The sequence below is a fragment of the Dendrobates tinctorius genome, unplaced genomic scaffold (assembly GCF_039654945.1).
Source record: "Dendrobates tinctorius isolate UK_male_01 unplaced genomic scaffold, ASM3965494v1 ptg000006l, whole genome shotgun sequence".
NCBI lineage: Eukaryota > Metazoa > Chordata > Amphibia > Anura > Dendrobatidae > Dendrobates > Dendrobates tinctorius.
In genome coordinates, this window is record NW_027361674.1 from 17,961,236 (window position 1) to 17,977,145 (window position 15,910).

At 42.8% G+C, this 15,910-nt stretch overlaps 1 protein-coding gene across 2 annotated transcripts in view; it reads left to right on the forward strand.

The window, feature by feature from the left end:
- DHRS7 (dehydrogenase/reductase 7) overlaps positions 1-15,910 on the forward strand; it is a 75,763-nt gene that overhangs the window by 46,257 nt on the left and 13,596 nt on the right. The window contains exons 1-4 of one of the 2 annotated variants that reach the window (XM_073571226.1): positions 1,302-1,505; positions 1,704-1,856; positions 9,558-9,664; positions 14,879-15,118. In XM_073571226.1, the coding sequence (XP_073427327.1) occupies positions 1,373-1,505; positions 1,704-1,856; positions 9,558-9,664; positions 14,879-15,118 (633 nt within the window). In that variant the 5' untranslated portion in view covers positions 1,302-1,372. Of the gene's footprint in view, positions 1-1,301; positions 1,506-1,703; positions 1,857-9,557; positions 9,665-14,878; positions 15,119-15,910 lie in introns of those variants that run through there. The other variant, XM_073571230.1, reaches the window with a different exon arrangement.

Sequence of the window (15,910 nt, forward strand, 5' to 3'; positions counted from 1 at the left end):
ACGTGGTGCTCATACTTCGGGGATTTCTGCACGTGGTGCTCATACTCCGGGGATTTCTGCATGTGGCGCTCATACTCCGGGGATTTCTGCACGAAACGCTCATACTCCGGGGATTTCTGCACGTGGTGCTCATACTCTGGGGATTTCTGCACGTAACGCTCATACTCCGGGGATTTCTGCACGTAACGCTCATACTCCGGGGATTTCTGCACATAATGCTCATACTCCGGGGATTCCTGCACGTGGCGCTCATACTCAGGGGATTTCTGCACGTAACGCTCATACTCCGGGGATTTCTGCACATAACGCTCATACTCCGGGGATTCCTGCACGTGGTGCTCATACTCCGGGGATTTCTGCACGTGGTGCTCATACTCCGGGGATTTCTGCACGTGGTGCTCATACTCCGGGGATTTCTGCATGTGGCGCTCATACTCCGGGGATTTCTGCACGTGGTGCTCATACTCCGGGGATTTCTGCACGTGGTGCTCATACTCTGGGGATTTCTGCACATAACGCTCATACTCCGGGGATTTCTGCACGTAACGCTCATACTCCGGGGATTTCTGCACATAACGCTCATACTCCGGGGATTTCTGCACATAACGCTCATACTCCGGGGATTCCTGCACGTGGCGCTCATACTCCGGGGATTTCTGCACGTAACGCTCATACTCCGGGGATTTCTGCACATAACGCTCATACTCCAGGGATATCTGCATGTGGCGCTCGTATTCACGGGATTTTTAATTTTCTGCATTTCTGTTTCGGAGTATATACAAGTATAACTGTGTGTATTATGTATACATACACATGTAAAAAGCTAGCCATAATTTATTCTGGAGCTCTCATGAGACTGGAGAATGAAGAGCATTGTGTAAGGTGCTTATTTTTCACACAGCAGGAGCAGTAGCCTTGTCAGGCTTCCATCTTGGCAACTGCTCCGCACTTATGCAACAACAGCCGTCATTAACCTCCTTAGGTAACATGGAGGGGGCCGCCATATTTTATGGGGGCGGGGCTTCATCGGGGTTGTCGTGGCGTCATCCTCCCAACAAGAGCGGAGCAAGGGGAGGAGCCGCTAAGTGACTCCGCCCCTTCTTCTCAACATTAGGTGGGCGGGTATCTGGTGATTAACAGCAGCTGCGCACACAGTAATGACTGGCAGTCCGGCTCTTTTTGGATCCGTATATATGCTCACATTGAAGTACACATATGATAGTTATGCAGACGAAGCCACGCCCACTACGACAGAAACTACGACCACTGTGGAGTAACCAATTAAATTGACGAGTGGGTGGAGTTTTGCTTGTGCTCGGCTGTTCGTACTGTTCGCTAGCACACAGACCCTGGAGCGGTGCGCGGCCCTGACATGGATGTGGTGGCCTGGTGCACCTTGCTGGTGCTCGGCTGCCTCCTATACGCCGTCGTGCAGCTCGTCCGGTTCAGTAGAGCCGATGCAGATTTGACTTTGTTATGGGCTGAACGGTTTGGGAGTTCCCCAGGTAATTACCAGAGGCGGGAGATACAGTGTGTCACTAGAAGGGTATCATTACCCCCCTAGTCTATGTCCTGTCCTATAGAAAGATGCAAAAAAAAACCCCTGTTTTACAGAGTGGATTGCTGGGACTTGTAGTTGCACAAGATAGAGATGACTTATAAGTGAGAACTATCTAATACTGCATATTTTCCTGTCATTTCAGAAAGTAAGCTCCGTGGTACCGTCGTCTGGGTCACCGGCGCGTCCAGCGGAATTGGGGAAGAATTATGTTACCAGCTCGCAAAATTAGGCGCTTCAATAATCCTTTCCTCCAGAAGAGAAGACGAATTGTTGAGAGTGAAAAAGAAATGTCTCGGTATGATTTTTTTTTTTTTTTTCCCCAGTTGTGGTTTCCCTAATAATGGGGGGGTCCCAGTGCTCGTATTGGGGGCACTGCGTGATGGCTTACCGTTCAAATAAACTTTTTTGTTTCTCACATTGGATTTCCTGCAATTGCAAAAAGTTGCACAATTATTTTTTTTTTTTTTTTTTTTTTATTCCCCACTCCACAGTAACCAAAAAGTGTCTGCATGAAATAAAGGAAGCTAGTTGTGCAATATGTATCTGTCACCGCGCTGCAGACTGCTGCTCTCCACTCTTATTTATGCCACGTAACATGTTCCATATGGCGGCATTTTGTTCCAGAAAGTGTCACGTTTTTATTGTCGTCTCTATGGCTTTGTGTCACAGGCTAAAGAGGCTTTTATCACCCATCCACTAGATGTAACAAATGCCTCGTTCTGACTGCGCTCAAGCTTTACTCGTTTCAAGGTTGAAAGAAGACACATGTCCATCAAGTTCAGCCTATAACCTAATGTGTTACTTCAAAAGTAGGGAAAAGCCCCATGAGGCTGATGCCAGTTGCCCCCTATTAGGCCACGTTCACACAATCAGTTCTTGGTCAGTATTTTACATCAGGATTTGGAAGCAAAAATCAGGAGTGGGACAATCCGAAGAAAAGTCTTAGGCTATGTGCACACGGTGCGGATTCTGCTGCGGATTCGCAGCAGAACTGCAAGTGATGTACAGTACCATTCTAGCCTATGGAAAAATGAAACCGCTGTGCAGATGCTGCGGATTTTTCCGCACAGTTTTGCCTGCGGTTTCAAATCCGCAGAAAGAATTGGCATGTCATTCTCTTCTGTGGATTCTGCTGCGGTTTGCCATCTCCTCCCATTGTGGAGGTGATAAACAAAATCCGCGGGTGAATCCGCACCGTGTGCACATAGCCTTAGGGTATGTGCAGATTCTGGTGCAGTTCTGCAGCAGATTTTGCCCTGCAGAACTGCAAGTGATGTACAGTACCATTTAAGGCTATGTAAATCAAAAAACACTGTGCACATGCTGCATATTTTTCCGCGCAGATTTAAAACTGCAGCATGTCACTTCTTTTGTGCAGTTCTGCAACAGTTTTTCATCTGCTCCATGTCATGGTTAGGACATGGTTAATGTCCTGTTCTCACAGGGCTAACTTTTGCCAGCCTCTTTGGATCTGGGAAGGGTATTTATACTCACTCCAGACTAGCATTCTCTGTCAGCTATACCGTTGTTCTGGCTGTGTGTCTGACCGAACCCCCCCCCCTGGTGTGCGTGTATTCTGCATTGCTTGTTTGCTTCCCGTGTATGACCCGGTCTGTTCCCTCACTCTGTACTCAGTCTCTCGTTTTGGTACTATTGTCTTCTCCGGTTCTGACCTCCTGGCTTGGCTATTGTTACTCTGTCGCAGTTTGTCCCTATTGTACCGTCCATTGCCCGTTCTGGTTTTCTGATCTATTGCTACGTCCTGACTATTCGCCCTGTCTAACCCTTTGGTACTGTCCTGCTATCTCGTGCTGTGACCCGGCCTGATCTGGTTTACGTCACTGTCTATGCCACTTGGTAAGTTGTCCCGTAGTTACCTTTATAGGAGTTTTCCTTCAGCTCCTAGCTCTGTGGAGCTTAGGCCACGCCCCCAGCAGTCACGTGCTTCAGGTCCTGGAGCATGTATCGTCACTGCTGTTGCCCGCTCCACAGGTATCTTTGAGCACTTTTTGTACTCGGGACACGTGCACTGGCTCAGTGAGCAAGTGCAGTGCGGTGTTCCTGACACTCCATTATAGAAATCTGCAGGGGAAATCCGCTCAAAAGCTGCATTAAAACTGCAGGTAAAACACAGGTCATTTTACCTGCAAATTTAGCAGAATCCGCAGTGTGTGCAAATAGAAACACGTCACCACTTCTGGATTTATCACCCACTCCTGTTTTTGGCTTATAGATACTGATGTAAAATACTGACTATGAACGTGGTCTTAGTGGATACCGTACTTTTTTTTTTTTTTTTTTTTTTTCCTGACTCCAGATTTGGCAGTTGGATTTGTTCCCAAGACCAATATGGCATTGCAGAGTCTTGTACCCTTAACCGTGATTTTATAGTATTCATGAATGTTGCCCTCCTTGAACTTTGTGTGGCAGAGTTCCATAGTATCACTGCTCACTTGCAGAATAAATAATCCATAATCTCACTGCTCTTACAGTAAAAAATCAGCATGTGTGATGATTAAACCTTTCATTTAGGCAAACCACCGAACGTGTACCGCGTGATGATCTAACACGGCTGTCCACACTATATGAGAGCTGAAGGAAAACCAGCAATGCCTACGAGCATTTGACCCCCCCCCCCCCTTAGATGCCGCTGTCAATACTGACAGCAGCATCGATCAGCATAGCAGAGAGGCCTCCCTGTCTGCTCCAATTGCGTTATGTTATGGTGACCTCAGGCGAAAAGATGTCCGCGGGGTTACCCAGGGATGGTGGCCTGTAAGTTCCTGCTCAGTGCAGCACCTGGTACGCCTCCTTCCTGCATCTGAGACGCTCGCTGATCTGATGCCCAGGAAGCAGGAAAAGTAAAAGTCCCATTCTGGGGCAAGGTAAAGTTTTAAAAAAAAATTGTAAAAGTATCACAAAATGAAGAAGGAAAAAGAAAAAAAAATATGTATGTACATGTAAAAAGAAAAATGCACAAAGTACACAGATTTGGTATCTCAGTGTCTAGAACGACCCAACCCATAAAAATGTCCCACTGGTAAAAACTCTTCATCGAACACCATTAAAAAAAAAAAAAAAAAAAGTGGCAAAACTTTTTCATCATATGACTGACCAAAAAGTGCAATAAAACACTATCAAAAAAACCAAATGTGAATAAAAATGGTGTAACAGAAAATGTCATCTTGTCCCACAAAAAACAATCCGCCATACAGCTCCGTCATCGTAAAAATAAGAGTTCTCGCTTTCAGAATAAATTGATGCACAAACAATTCTTTTTCTATAAAATGGTTTATTTTGTAAAAGCTCCAAAACATTATAAAAAAAAAAATATATATATATACGGTATCGCTGTAATCATACTGACCCGATGAATAAAGCTGCCTGATTAATTTTACCACATGCGGAATGACCTAAAAAAACCTTAAAACAATTCCTGAATTTTTTTTTTTATTATTATTTTGCCCAAAAATCGAATTAGAAAAGTGATCAGTGTTCCGTGCCTGAAAATGGTACCGATAAAAACTTCAACGTGTCCCGCAAAAAAAAAAAAAACCACATGCCTGTGGGCCAAAATATGGAAAAAACTATAGCTCTCAAAATATGGTGATGCAAAAACTTTGTTTTGTAATAAAAAAAAAAAAGTTTTTAGTGTGTAACAGCCAAACATAAAAAACTCGCTATAAATCTGTAATCGCACCAACCTGAAGAATAAAGTCGTGTATACCACACGAGGAACAGCATAAAAAATAAAAATTCTTAACCTGATGTTGATTTGTTCATTCATTCGCAGTAAAGCTTGGCACACTTATCTTGTGCTCTGCGCTAAGCGCTTACATCGGGGCCTCCATTTAAATCTCTGACATACATGATTCAGACGGAACCTCTGGCTGTAGATTCCATATAATGAGGCAGATGGAGTCAGTGTGGACGCCTTATGACCTGTGATCCGGCAGTGTCTGTCTTTTTAGGATTGCATAAAAGTGCCGTTGGTCACAGTTTTGTGCACTTCTGAAAAGGAGGACGCCACTGAATAGAGGCCAGATGGAGTCCAGAGTAAGGGTGTGTGCACATGCTGGGGATTCTGCTGCGAATCCGCAGCAGTTTCTGCTGCATTGTACAGTACCTTTATTTTCTATGCAAAATGAAAACCGCAGTGCATATGCTGTGGAATTTTCCATGTAGATTTGCTGCAGTTTCAAATCCGCAGAAAGAATTGACATGTCAATTCTTTCTGCGGATTCCGCTGCGGTTTGCCATCTGCTCCATTGTAGAGATAAGCCGCAGGGCAAAACTGCAGGCTAATCCGCAGGTCTTTTGACCTTCGGATTTTACTAAATCCGCACGGAAAAAGCTGCAGACCATTCCGCAGCGTGTGCACACAGCCTTAGGGTGTGTGCACACGCTGCAGATTTTGCTGCGGGTCCGCAGCGGATTTGGCTGCTGCGGACCCGCAGCAGTTTTTGCTGCTGTGTACAGTACCATAATTCCCTATGGGAATCAAAAACCGCAATGCAGACGGTGCGGAATTTTCCGCGCGGATTATCTGCGGTTTTCAATCCGCATAAACAATTGACATGTCAATTCTATCTGCGGATTCCCATCTCCTCCATTGAGGAGATGCAAAACCGCAGAGCAATCCGCAGCGTGTGCACACAGCCTTACTCTGCTTCCTCATTATCGTGAATGGATCCCTCGGGGGTTTCATCTGAATCGTATCACTTGGAGATTTAGATGAAAACTCCAAAGTAAGTGCTCAGCTTAGAGCGCCGGATAAATGTGATCCCAAATATTATATAAAATGTTTCCAAAACATCAACTCTATCCACAAAAATAGTAAGTCCCCACTCACATCTGTCGTCTATTAACCCCTTCATGACCCAGCCTATTTTGACCTTAATGACCTGGCCATTTTTGGCAATATTGACCAGTGTCCCTTTATGAGGTAATAACTCAGGAACGCTTCAACAGATCCTAGCGATTCTGAGATTGTTTTTTCGTGACATATTGGGCTTCATGTTAGTGGTAAACTTAGGTCGATAATGTTTGCATTTATTTGTGAAAAAAAAATGGGAATTTGGCGAAAATTTTGAAAATTTCGCAGTTTTCACATTTTGAATTTTTATTCCGTTACACCAGAGTTATGTGACACAAAATAGTTAATAAATAACATTTCCCACATGTCTACTTTACATCAGCACAATTTTGGAAACAAACACGTTACTGGTAGTACAAAGGCTCTGGAAAAGCGAAATGGTTCTCGCTCCCCAAAAGATATCTAGCAAATTCTGCACTCTGAAATGAGAGCCTGCCTAATTTATGGGGTGCATGTCTTCAGAAACATGAGCTGGGTACTACACTGTCAGACTTGCAATTTTCACTTGGCAACATTGTTTCTGGCAAGCACCCATGGAGTCAAAAATCAGTCACTACACTAGACCAGCAGTTTAATTTCCAAAATGAGGTCACTTGGGGAATTCTGCTCTCCTGGCACTTGGGGGCTCTGTATATGGAGTCTGTAAACTATTCTACAATAATCTGGTCTCCCAAGAGTCAAATAGCACTCTGTCCCTCCTGAGTCTCACCGTGTGGCTAAGCAGTACTGTACAGCTACATAGGGGTATTGTCAAGTTAAGGGGCAATTGTGACGAATTTTGGTGCCATTTTTGCCCACTTCCCAGTGTGAAAATGTAAAATCTGGGGCTAAAACATAATTTTTGTGGTAAAAATGTAATTTTTCTTTATTGCCCAAAGGTATAAAATTCTGTGACACACCCATGGTGTCAATATGATAACTGCACCCTTAGTTGAATTCATTGAGAAATTTGTAAAATGGGGTTATTTATGGGGGGGGGGTTGGTTCTGTTGATCTGGCACCTTCTGGGCTCTGCCAATGTGACATGGCACCTGCATGCAAACGATTCCAGCAAAATGTGCACTATATGAGGCCGGGATCACACATGCGAGGAATACAGCCGAGTCTCGCATGTTAATACACGGCACTACCGCCAGCACTCAGACCGGAGCGTGCGGCCGCATAGCAATATATGGAGCCGCACGCTCCGCTCTCGAGTGCTGGCGGCAGTGCCAGGTATTGACATGTGAGACTCTACAATATTCCTTGCATATGTGATCCCGGCCTAATGTGGTGCCTCTTCCCTTCTGAGCTTTGCACTGTGCCTCAAAAGTAATATTCCCCCACATATGGTGTATTGGCATACTCCAGAGAAATTAGTCAACTTATTGTGTTCCGTTTTCTCCTGTTATCCCTTTTGAAAATTGAAAACATGGGAACAATGTAACATTTTAGTGTTTAAAAAAAAAAAAAAAAAAAATAGTTTTCCATTAACTCAGCCAAATGGTATCCAACTGTGAATCGCTTGAGTTAAAAATGCTCACTACACCCCTAGATGAATTCCTCAAGAGGTGTAGTTTCCAAAACGGGGTCACTTGGGGTTTCTGCTGTTTTGGCAAGTCAGGGGCATTTGCAGCAGGGCTGTGGAGTCGGAGTCGTGGAGTCGGAGTCGGTGCTCATTTTGGTGGAGTCGGAGTTGGAGTCCGGTATAAAATGGACCGACTCCGACTCCTAAAATATATAATAAATTGGGTACAGTAATTCAATGCAGGATGTGCTGAATATGTTTTCATAGGAGTTTGGGAAAGTTATGAAATGTCCTATAAATGGCTGTTATATTCCTGATCTAAGGCTACATTCACACACAGCGTTTTTCCTGTGTTTTTTGAGGATACGTTTTTCAGCTGCAAAAGCTGATCATCTTTTTAAAAAACTGCATCGCCTGAAAGGTTTTTGAGCTCATAGATAATGTTTTCAATAGCAAAAGCAGATTAGAAATCTGCTCTATCTATCCATTTATCCATATCTGTCTATCCATATCATATCTGTACCAAAAAGAATGAAAACCGGGTAGTACACCAATATATATTCTGTTCTATATAAATATCTTGATTATTGGATCATAAAAATGATTAAATGTCTGAGGTTCACATTGTACTACAATAAATTTTTCACTTAAATATAAGCAATATGTGTGGGAGTCGGAGTCGCTGTAAGGGAAATTGAGGAGTCGGAGTCGCAGGTTTGGCTTACCGACTCCACAGCCCTGATTTGCAGTGACCAAGCCTAAATTGCGCTCCAGAATTCAATTGGCGCTCCTTCCCTTCCAAGCCCTGCCATGCGCCCAAACAGCAGTTTTCTACTATATATGGGATTTCCGTGTACGCAGAACAAATTGCATAACATATTGTACTACCCATTTTATTCTGTTAGCCTTGTGAATATAAAAAAAAAAACTTGAGCCTGAAGCAACATTTTTGTGGGAAAAATGTTTTTTTTTTTTTTTTTCTTCATTTTCACAGCTTAATGTCATAAAACTGTGGTGCACCTGGGGGTTCAGGGTGCTCACTACACCTCTAGATAAGTTCCTTGAGGGGTGTAGTTTCCAAAGTCGGGACACTTGTGGGGGGGGGTTTCCACTGTTTAGGCACATCGGGGGCTCTGCGACATGGTGTCGTCTTTCAATTCCAGACAATTTTGTGCGCTAAAAGTCAAATGCTGCGCCTTCTGAGCCCTGCCATGTTCCCAAACAGTAGTTTTCCTCTACACATGGGAGTAAATTGCACAACAAATTGTAGGATTCATTTTCTCCTATTACCCTTGTAAAAAAACCCTTGTAAAAATGCAAAATTTGGGACTAAATGAACGTTTTTGTGGGAAAAATTAAAATGTTCAGTCTTTTCCATCCACATTAATTTCTGTGAAGCGCTTAAAGGGTTAATAAACTTCATGAATGTGGTTTTGAGTACTTTGAGGTTTGTAGTTTGTTAAATGGTGTCACTTTACGATATTTTGTCTCATAGGTCCATTAAAGCCACTTCAAACGTGATGTGGTCCCTTTTAAAATAAAAAAAAAAAATTGTTAGAATAATGATTAAGTGCTGACTTATAATATAATTTATATTTATTTTCTATCATCAGAGATCAGCACTTTGGAAGAGAAAGATCTATTAATTGTCCCTCTTGACCTGAACGATATTGGTACACACAAGGCGGCAACTGACATGGTCATAAAATATTTTGGAAGAGTAAGTGAACATTTATAATGTGATTTTTGTCTAATTCCTCATAGTTTGGTCAGGAGTTCGTGCAGGGCTGTGGAGTCTGAGTCGGTGCTCATTTTGGTGGAGTTGGTATAAAATGGACCGACTCCGACTCGTAAAATATATAATAAATTGGGTACAGTAGTTCAATGCAGAATGTGCTGAATATTTTTTCATAGGAATTTGGGAAAGTTATGAAATGCCCTATAAATGGCTGTTCTATTCCTGATCTAAGGCTACATTCACACACAGCATTTTTGCTGCGTTTTTTGTGGATACGTTTTTCAGCTGCAAAAGCCGTTCAGATTTTTTTAAAAAATGCATCACCTGAAAGGTTTTTGAGCTCATAGATAATTTCAATAGCAAAAGCAGATTAGAAATCTGCTCTATCCATCCATTTATCCATATCTGTCTCCATATCTTATCTGTACCAAAAAGAATGTAAGCTGAGTAGCACACAGACTAAGGATACCGTTACACCTAGCGATGCACCAGCGATCCCGACTAGCGATATGATGCGGTCAGGATCGCTGGTGCGTCGCTAGTGAGCTGCCACACAGGCAGATCTCACCAGCGACATCGCTGGGGTCGGGGATTGCTACTTACCTGTCAGACGCGGCGATCCTGCGTCCTCCCGCCCGGCTCCACGCGTCGCTCGTCGTCACAGCAGGTAGCGCCGCAGGACGTGGCCGACAAGGAATGGTCCAGGAGCTTCTCGTGCGATCAGCGATAACCAGCGGGGGAGCCGGTCGGAGGTAAGTATCACATGCGGCGATATCGCTAGCAATATCGCTGCAACGTCACAAAATCGGTGACTTTACAGCGATATTGCAGTGTGTAACGGGGGCTCTACACTTCCTGCCAGGCAAAGGAGGAGGAAAGAGCGTCTCAAACATCATTAACAAGATATTTTGTAAGTGACAAAGTTACTGTAACAATGACAGCAGATATGTCTAAAAGACAGCTCATACAGCTTGTTGTGAAGGACGGTGTACCATTAACATTATTTGCACGACCAGCTTTTACAGCTCTTAATGGAGAAATGGCCCCCAAACTTGGTGTTTCTCTGGAAAGAGAAAGTATTAGAAAATTAGTGATTGAAGAAGCCCTTAAACAAAAGGAAGATCTTAAAAAGACTCTCAAAAGACGCTTCATGTTTCTTAAAATGGATGCCTGCACACGTCACAGAGTGAACTATTTTGCCATCAATGTTCGATATGTTTGTGACAGCAAAGAAATTGTTACCAAGACACTGGCAGTAAAAGATACTAAAGCTCATCACAGCAGCCAGTTTCTCCAGGCCTTAGTAGAAAAAGTTTTGCAAGATTACGAACTCAAAAAAGAACAGGTTCTTGCTATTGTAACGGACAATGCTTCAAACATAAGTACAATTACACTGATGAATGAGAGTAATGAACAACAGCTAGAGGAACATTTAGGATTCAGTATGTTTGAGATGGAAGGCCACAGTGCTGTTCATGTAACTGAGGAACAAACAGATATTACAACAGAAGAACAGCAAAATTATACTGTAGAAATAGATGATCTTGTTGAAGCTGCTTCAAAACACTTTCGTATTCATCACATGCGCTGTGTTGTGCACACGCTGCAGCTGGCAATAAGATTAGCCTGCAAGAGGGACATGCTGGAAATCTGATTGGAAAAGTGAGGAAATTGGTTATTGCCACCAGAACTCCTAAAATTGATTCCATCTTGAAGAGACGTGCTGGAAAAAAAAGGCAATTGTTGATCAACTAAACCGTTTCTTATAGATATGGTGAACCCTCAGGTAACCCTAAATGAAGGTCAATGGACACAGGTGGCTGAAATGAAGGAATTGCTTAATCACCCATTTACTGTGACTAAAAAATTACAAGCTGAGGATTTAACTCCTCGCATTTTCATGAGGGAGCGGAGGAACTTGCTATTTTGCTGTTTTAATCGCAGATGGCATTTCTCCTTCAATGAAAAGGAGAGAGACACAGCTACTGGAAAATAAAATTTTTCTGGTAGCTGTTTGTGGACCCAAGTCATCGTATATTGCTTGATGATCAACAGCTTACTAAAGGAAAAGAAGCTCTGACTGAGGTAGCAGTTAGGATGAGTGGCCTACAGGAGGACTGCCAGGCGCAAGAGGACTCCGGTCCTGACAGTGCTGCTACTGCTGCCATATCTTCATCCTCATCAGATGAGGAGTTTGACTTTGACAAGTATTTGTATGACATGGAGCAGGCAAAGCGTTGCCGCAAGGAAAAAGATTTCACTCAGTCTCCTATAGCAAGCAGATTGACCATATTTCAGCAAAATGTTTCACTTGCTCTCAAAGAAATAGAAAAATTCAACCGTTCATCAAAACTGACTGTGCATGAGGCAATTCCTTTATACCCGGAAATGGTTAGAGATGTTGCCCATGTGGTTACAGCTTTGCCTCCAACCCAAGTTACTGTAGAGAGGTTGTTCTCTAGCCTTAAAATTATTAGGTCAGATTTGAGGTCATCTATGAAGGAGGATCTGATGGAGGCAATTTTATTTCTTAGGACAAATTCATAGACTGCACAAATGTTATTTAGTATGCTTTTGTTGAAAACTGTTTTTTTGCCACTTATACTTTATTACATAGTGTTATATACACATATATTATATATACAGTGGGGCAAAAAAGTATTTAGTCAGTCAGCAATAGTGCAAGTTCCACCACTTAAAAAGATGAGAGGCGTCTGTAATTTACATCATAGGTAGACCTCAACTATGGGAGACAAACTGAGAAAAAAAAATCCAGAAAATCACATTGTCTGTTTTTTTTTTTCATTTTATTTGCATATTATGGTGGAAAATAAGTATTTGGTCAGAAACAAGCATTTCTGGCTCTCACAGACCTGTAACTTCTTCTTTAAGAGTCTCCTCTTTCCTCCACTCATTACCTGTAGTAATGGCACCTGTTTAAACTTGTTATCAGTATAAAAAGACACCTGTGCACACCCTCAAACAGTCTGACTCCAAACTCCACTATGGTGAAGACCAAAGAGCTGTCAAAGGACACCAGAAACAAAATTGTAGCCCTGCACCAGGCTGGGAAGACTGAATCTGCAATAGCCAACCAGCTTGGAGTGAAGAAATCGACTGTGGGAGCAATAATTAGAAAATGGAAGACATACAAGACCACTGATAATCTCCCTCGATCTGGTGCTCCACGCAAAATCCCACCCCGTGGGGTCAGAATGATCACAAGAATGGTGAGCAAAAATCCCAGAACCACGCGGGGGGACCTAGTGAATGAACTGCAGATAGCTGGGACCAATGCAACAAGGCCTACCATAAGTAACACACGACGCCACCATGGACTCAGGTCCTGCAGTGCCAGACGTGTCCCACTGCTTAAGCCTGTACATGTCCGGGCCCGTCTGAAGTTTGCTAGAGAGCATTTGGATGATCCAGAGGAGTTTTGGGAGAATGTCCTATGGTCTGATGAAACCAAACTGGAACTGTTTGGTAGAAACACAACTTGTCGTGTTTGGAGGAAAAAGAATACTGAGTTGCATCCATCAAACACCATACCTACTGTAAAGCATGGTGGTGGAAACATGCTTTGGGGCTGTTTCTCTGAAAAGGGGCCAGGACGACTGATCCGGGTACATGAAAGAATGAATGGGGCCATGTATCGTGAGATTTTGAGTGCAAACCTCCTTCCATCAGCAAGGGCATTGAAGATGAAACGTGGCTGGGTCTTTCAACATGACAATGATCCAAAGCACACCGCCAGGGCAACGAAGGAGTGGCTTCGTAAGAAGCATTTCAAGGTCCTGGAGTGGCCTAGCCAGTCTCCAGATCTCAACCCTATAGAAAACCTTTGGAGGGAGTTGAAAGTCCGTGTTGCCAAGCGAAAAGCCAAAAACATCACTGCTCTAGAGGAGATCTGCATGGAGGAATGGGCCAACATACCAACAACAGTGTGTGGCAACCTTGTGAAGACTTACAGAAAACGTTTGACCTCTGTCATTGCCAACAAAGGATATATCACAAAGTATTGAGATGAAATTTTGTTTCTGACCAAATACTTATTTTCCACCATAATATGCAAATAAAATGAAAAAAAAAAACAGACAATGTGATTTTCTGGATTTTTTTTCTCAGTTTGTCTCCCATAGTTGAGGTCTACCTATGATGTAAATTACAGACGCCTCTCAACTTTTTAAGTGGTGGAACTTGCACTATTGCTGACTGACTAAATACTTTTTTCCCCACTGTATATATAATCGATATTACATAGTGTATTACATATTTACAATTTATTACAGTTTTTTGTGTTCTAAAGTTGTATTCCAATAAATATTATGTTCTATCTAAATATCTTGATTATTGTATCATAAAAATTATTTAATGTCTGATGTTCACATTGTTCTAGAATACATTTTTCACTTAAATATAAGCAATATATGTGGGAGTCGGTGTAAGGGAAATTGAGGAGTCGGAGTCATAGGTTTGGCTTACCGACTCCACAGCCCTGAGTTCGTGGCCACTGGACAAAAGCCCTGCAAACCGTTGCTGGCATTCCCGGCTCCTCTTTTGACTAGGTTGTTTAGCGAGACTTCATTGTTGTATGACGCACAAACCATGTCACACCAGGCTGGCTAATGAAAAGAGGAACTGAGGATGGCGGCAGGTAGGATGCAGTTCACAGGCGTCCTTTATGGTGACTCTGGACCACCAGTGTTGCTGCTGGATCGAGGTCCTGCTATTCGATTCGCTCATCGTTATTTGGAACCCCTCTGGGAAAGTACGAGGTTCCTATCCATGACATTAGATGGTCACTAGTGATGAGCAAACGTGCTGGGATGAGGTGTTATTGGAGCATGCCTGTGTGCTAACCGAGTGACTTTGGCGTGCTCGAATAATATGTCCGAGTCCCCGCGGCTGCATGTCTCGCTTGCCTGTTTCTTGGGCAATCCCTGCATGTGTCTCAACTGTCCAACAGCCACGAGACTTGGGGCCATGGGGACTCGAACATATTTTTCGAGCACACCAAAGTCACTCGGTTAGCACACGAGCATGCTCTGATAACACCTTATCCGAGCACGTTCAATCATCACTAACGGTCCTTTGAAATTAATGGATAAGTAGGCATGCCAATGGCTATTAATAATCATAAGCTTAAGTTATTATATAAAAGGTGATTAATTTTGCCTTAAATTTTCTTTGTAGATTGACATTCTAGTGAATAATGGTGGCCGGTCACAGCGCTCTCTGTTTGTGGATACAGGTCTGGATGTTTATCAGGGATTGATGAATCTCAATTATATAGGAACAGTTTCCATAACGAAGCATGTATTACCCCATATGATTGAGAGGAAGAGAGGAAAGATCATTACATTAAGCAGCATTGCTGGCCTGATAGGAGTGCCCCTGTCAACGGGCTATGCAGCCAGTAAGCATGCCCTTCAGGTAAATATGTTATTGTTTGTTTGGTAAAAGAAATGTTTGCAATGGATTGCTTCATATCAATCAGGCAAATATTTACTTGCTTACTTGCACAAAAAAATACATTTTTTTTTTTTTTTTTTTCGCTGTGTGGGAAACGAGCTGAGAGGAGAGAAACTAAAGCATTTAAAAAAAAAAAAAAAAAAAAAAAAAAAAAAAAAAAAAGGTTGGGGAGAATGTTCCTTGAGAAACGTCTACTGATCTAGTAGATAAACAGATTGGGGGGGGTAGCGGCAATACAGAAATTTGACTTTTTTTTACTATCCGTTGCCACTGGATCCATCCTCCGGTACTGCTAAAGCTGTACCTAGTGACCTGTGACTTGTGTTATGTGTGACTTGTGTTATGTATAACCAACCATGCGGTATTTTAAAACAGCCAGTAACCCAGTATTAATGAAAAACAGATACACCAACAACTGTTTAGTAGAACAGACCCTCTCACGGCATCCTCATTGCCCTGATGTTAGGGATTCAGCACTGTTTGGCTATGCATGCAGGGGAAAACATGATCCTGCTCTAAAGATCCCTCCCCAAATGAACCACCAATGAAATGTGAAGTTTGTACTTGGTAATGAATATTGATCATATATTGGGCCTGTCACCTCATCCTTATAAAATTGCCTATATTGAGCGCCATCTATCTCTATCAATAAGCACAAAGGAGAGTAGAGAGGAGCCTGGAGCACTAAGGAGAAGCGGGACGCTACTGAGAAATGTAGTTTTAGCAGATAAGAATAGAACTTCCCATTTATCT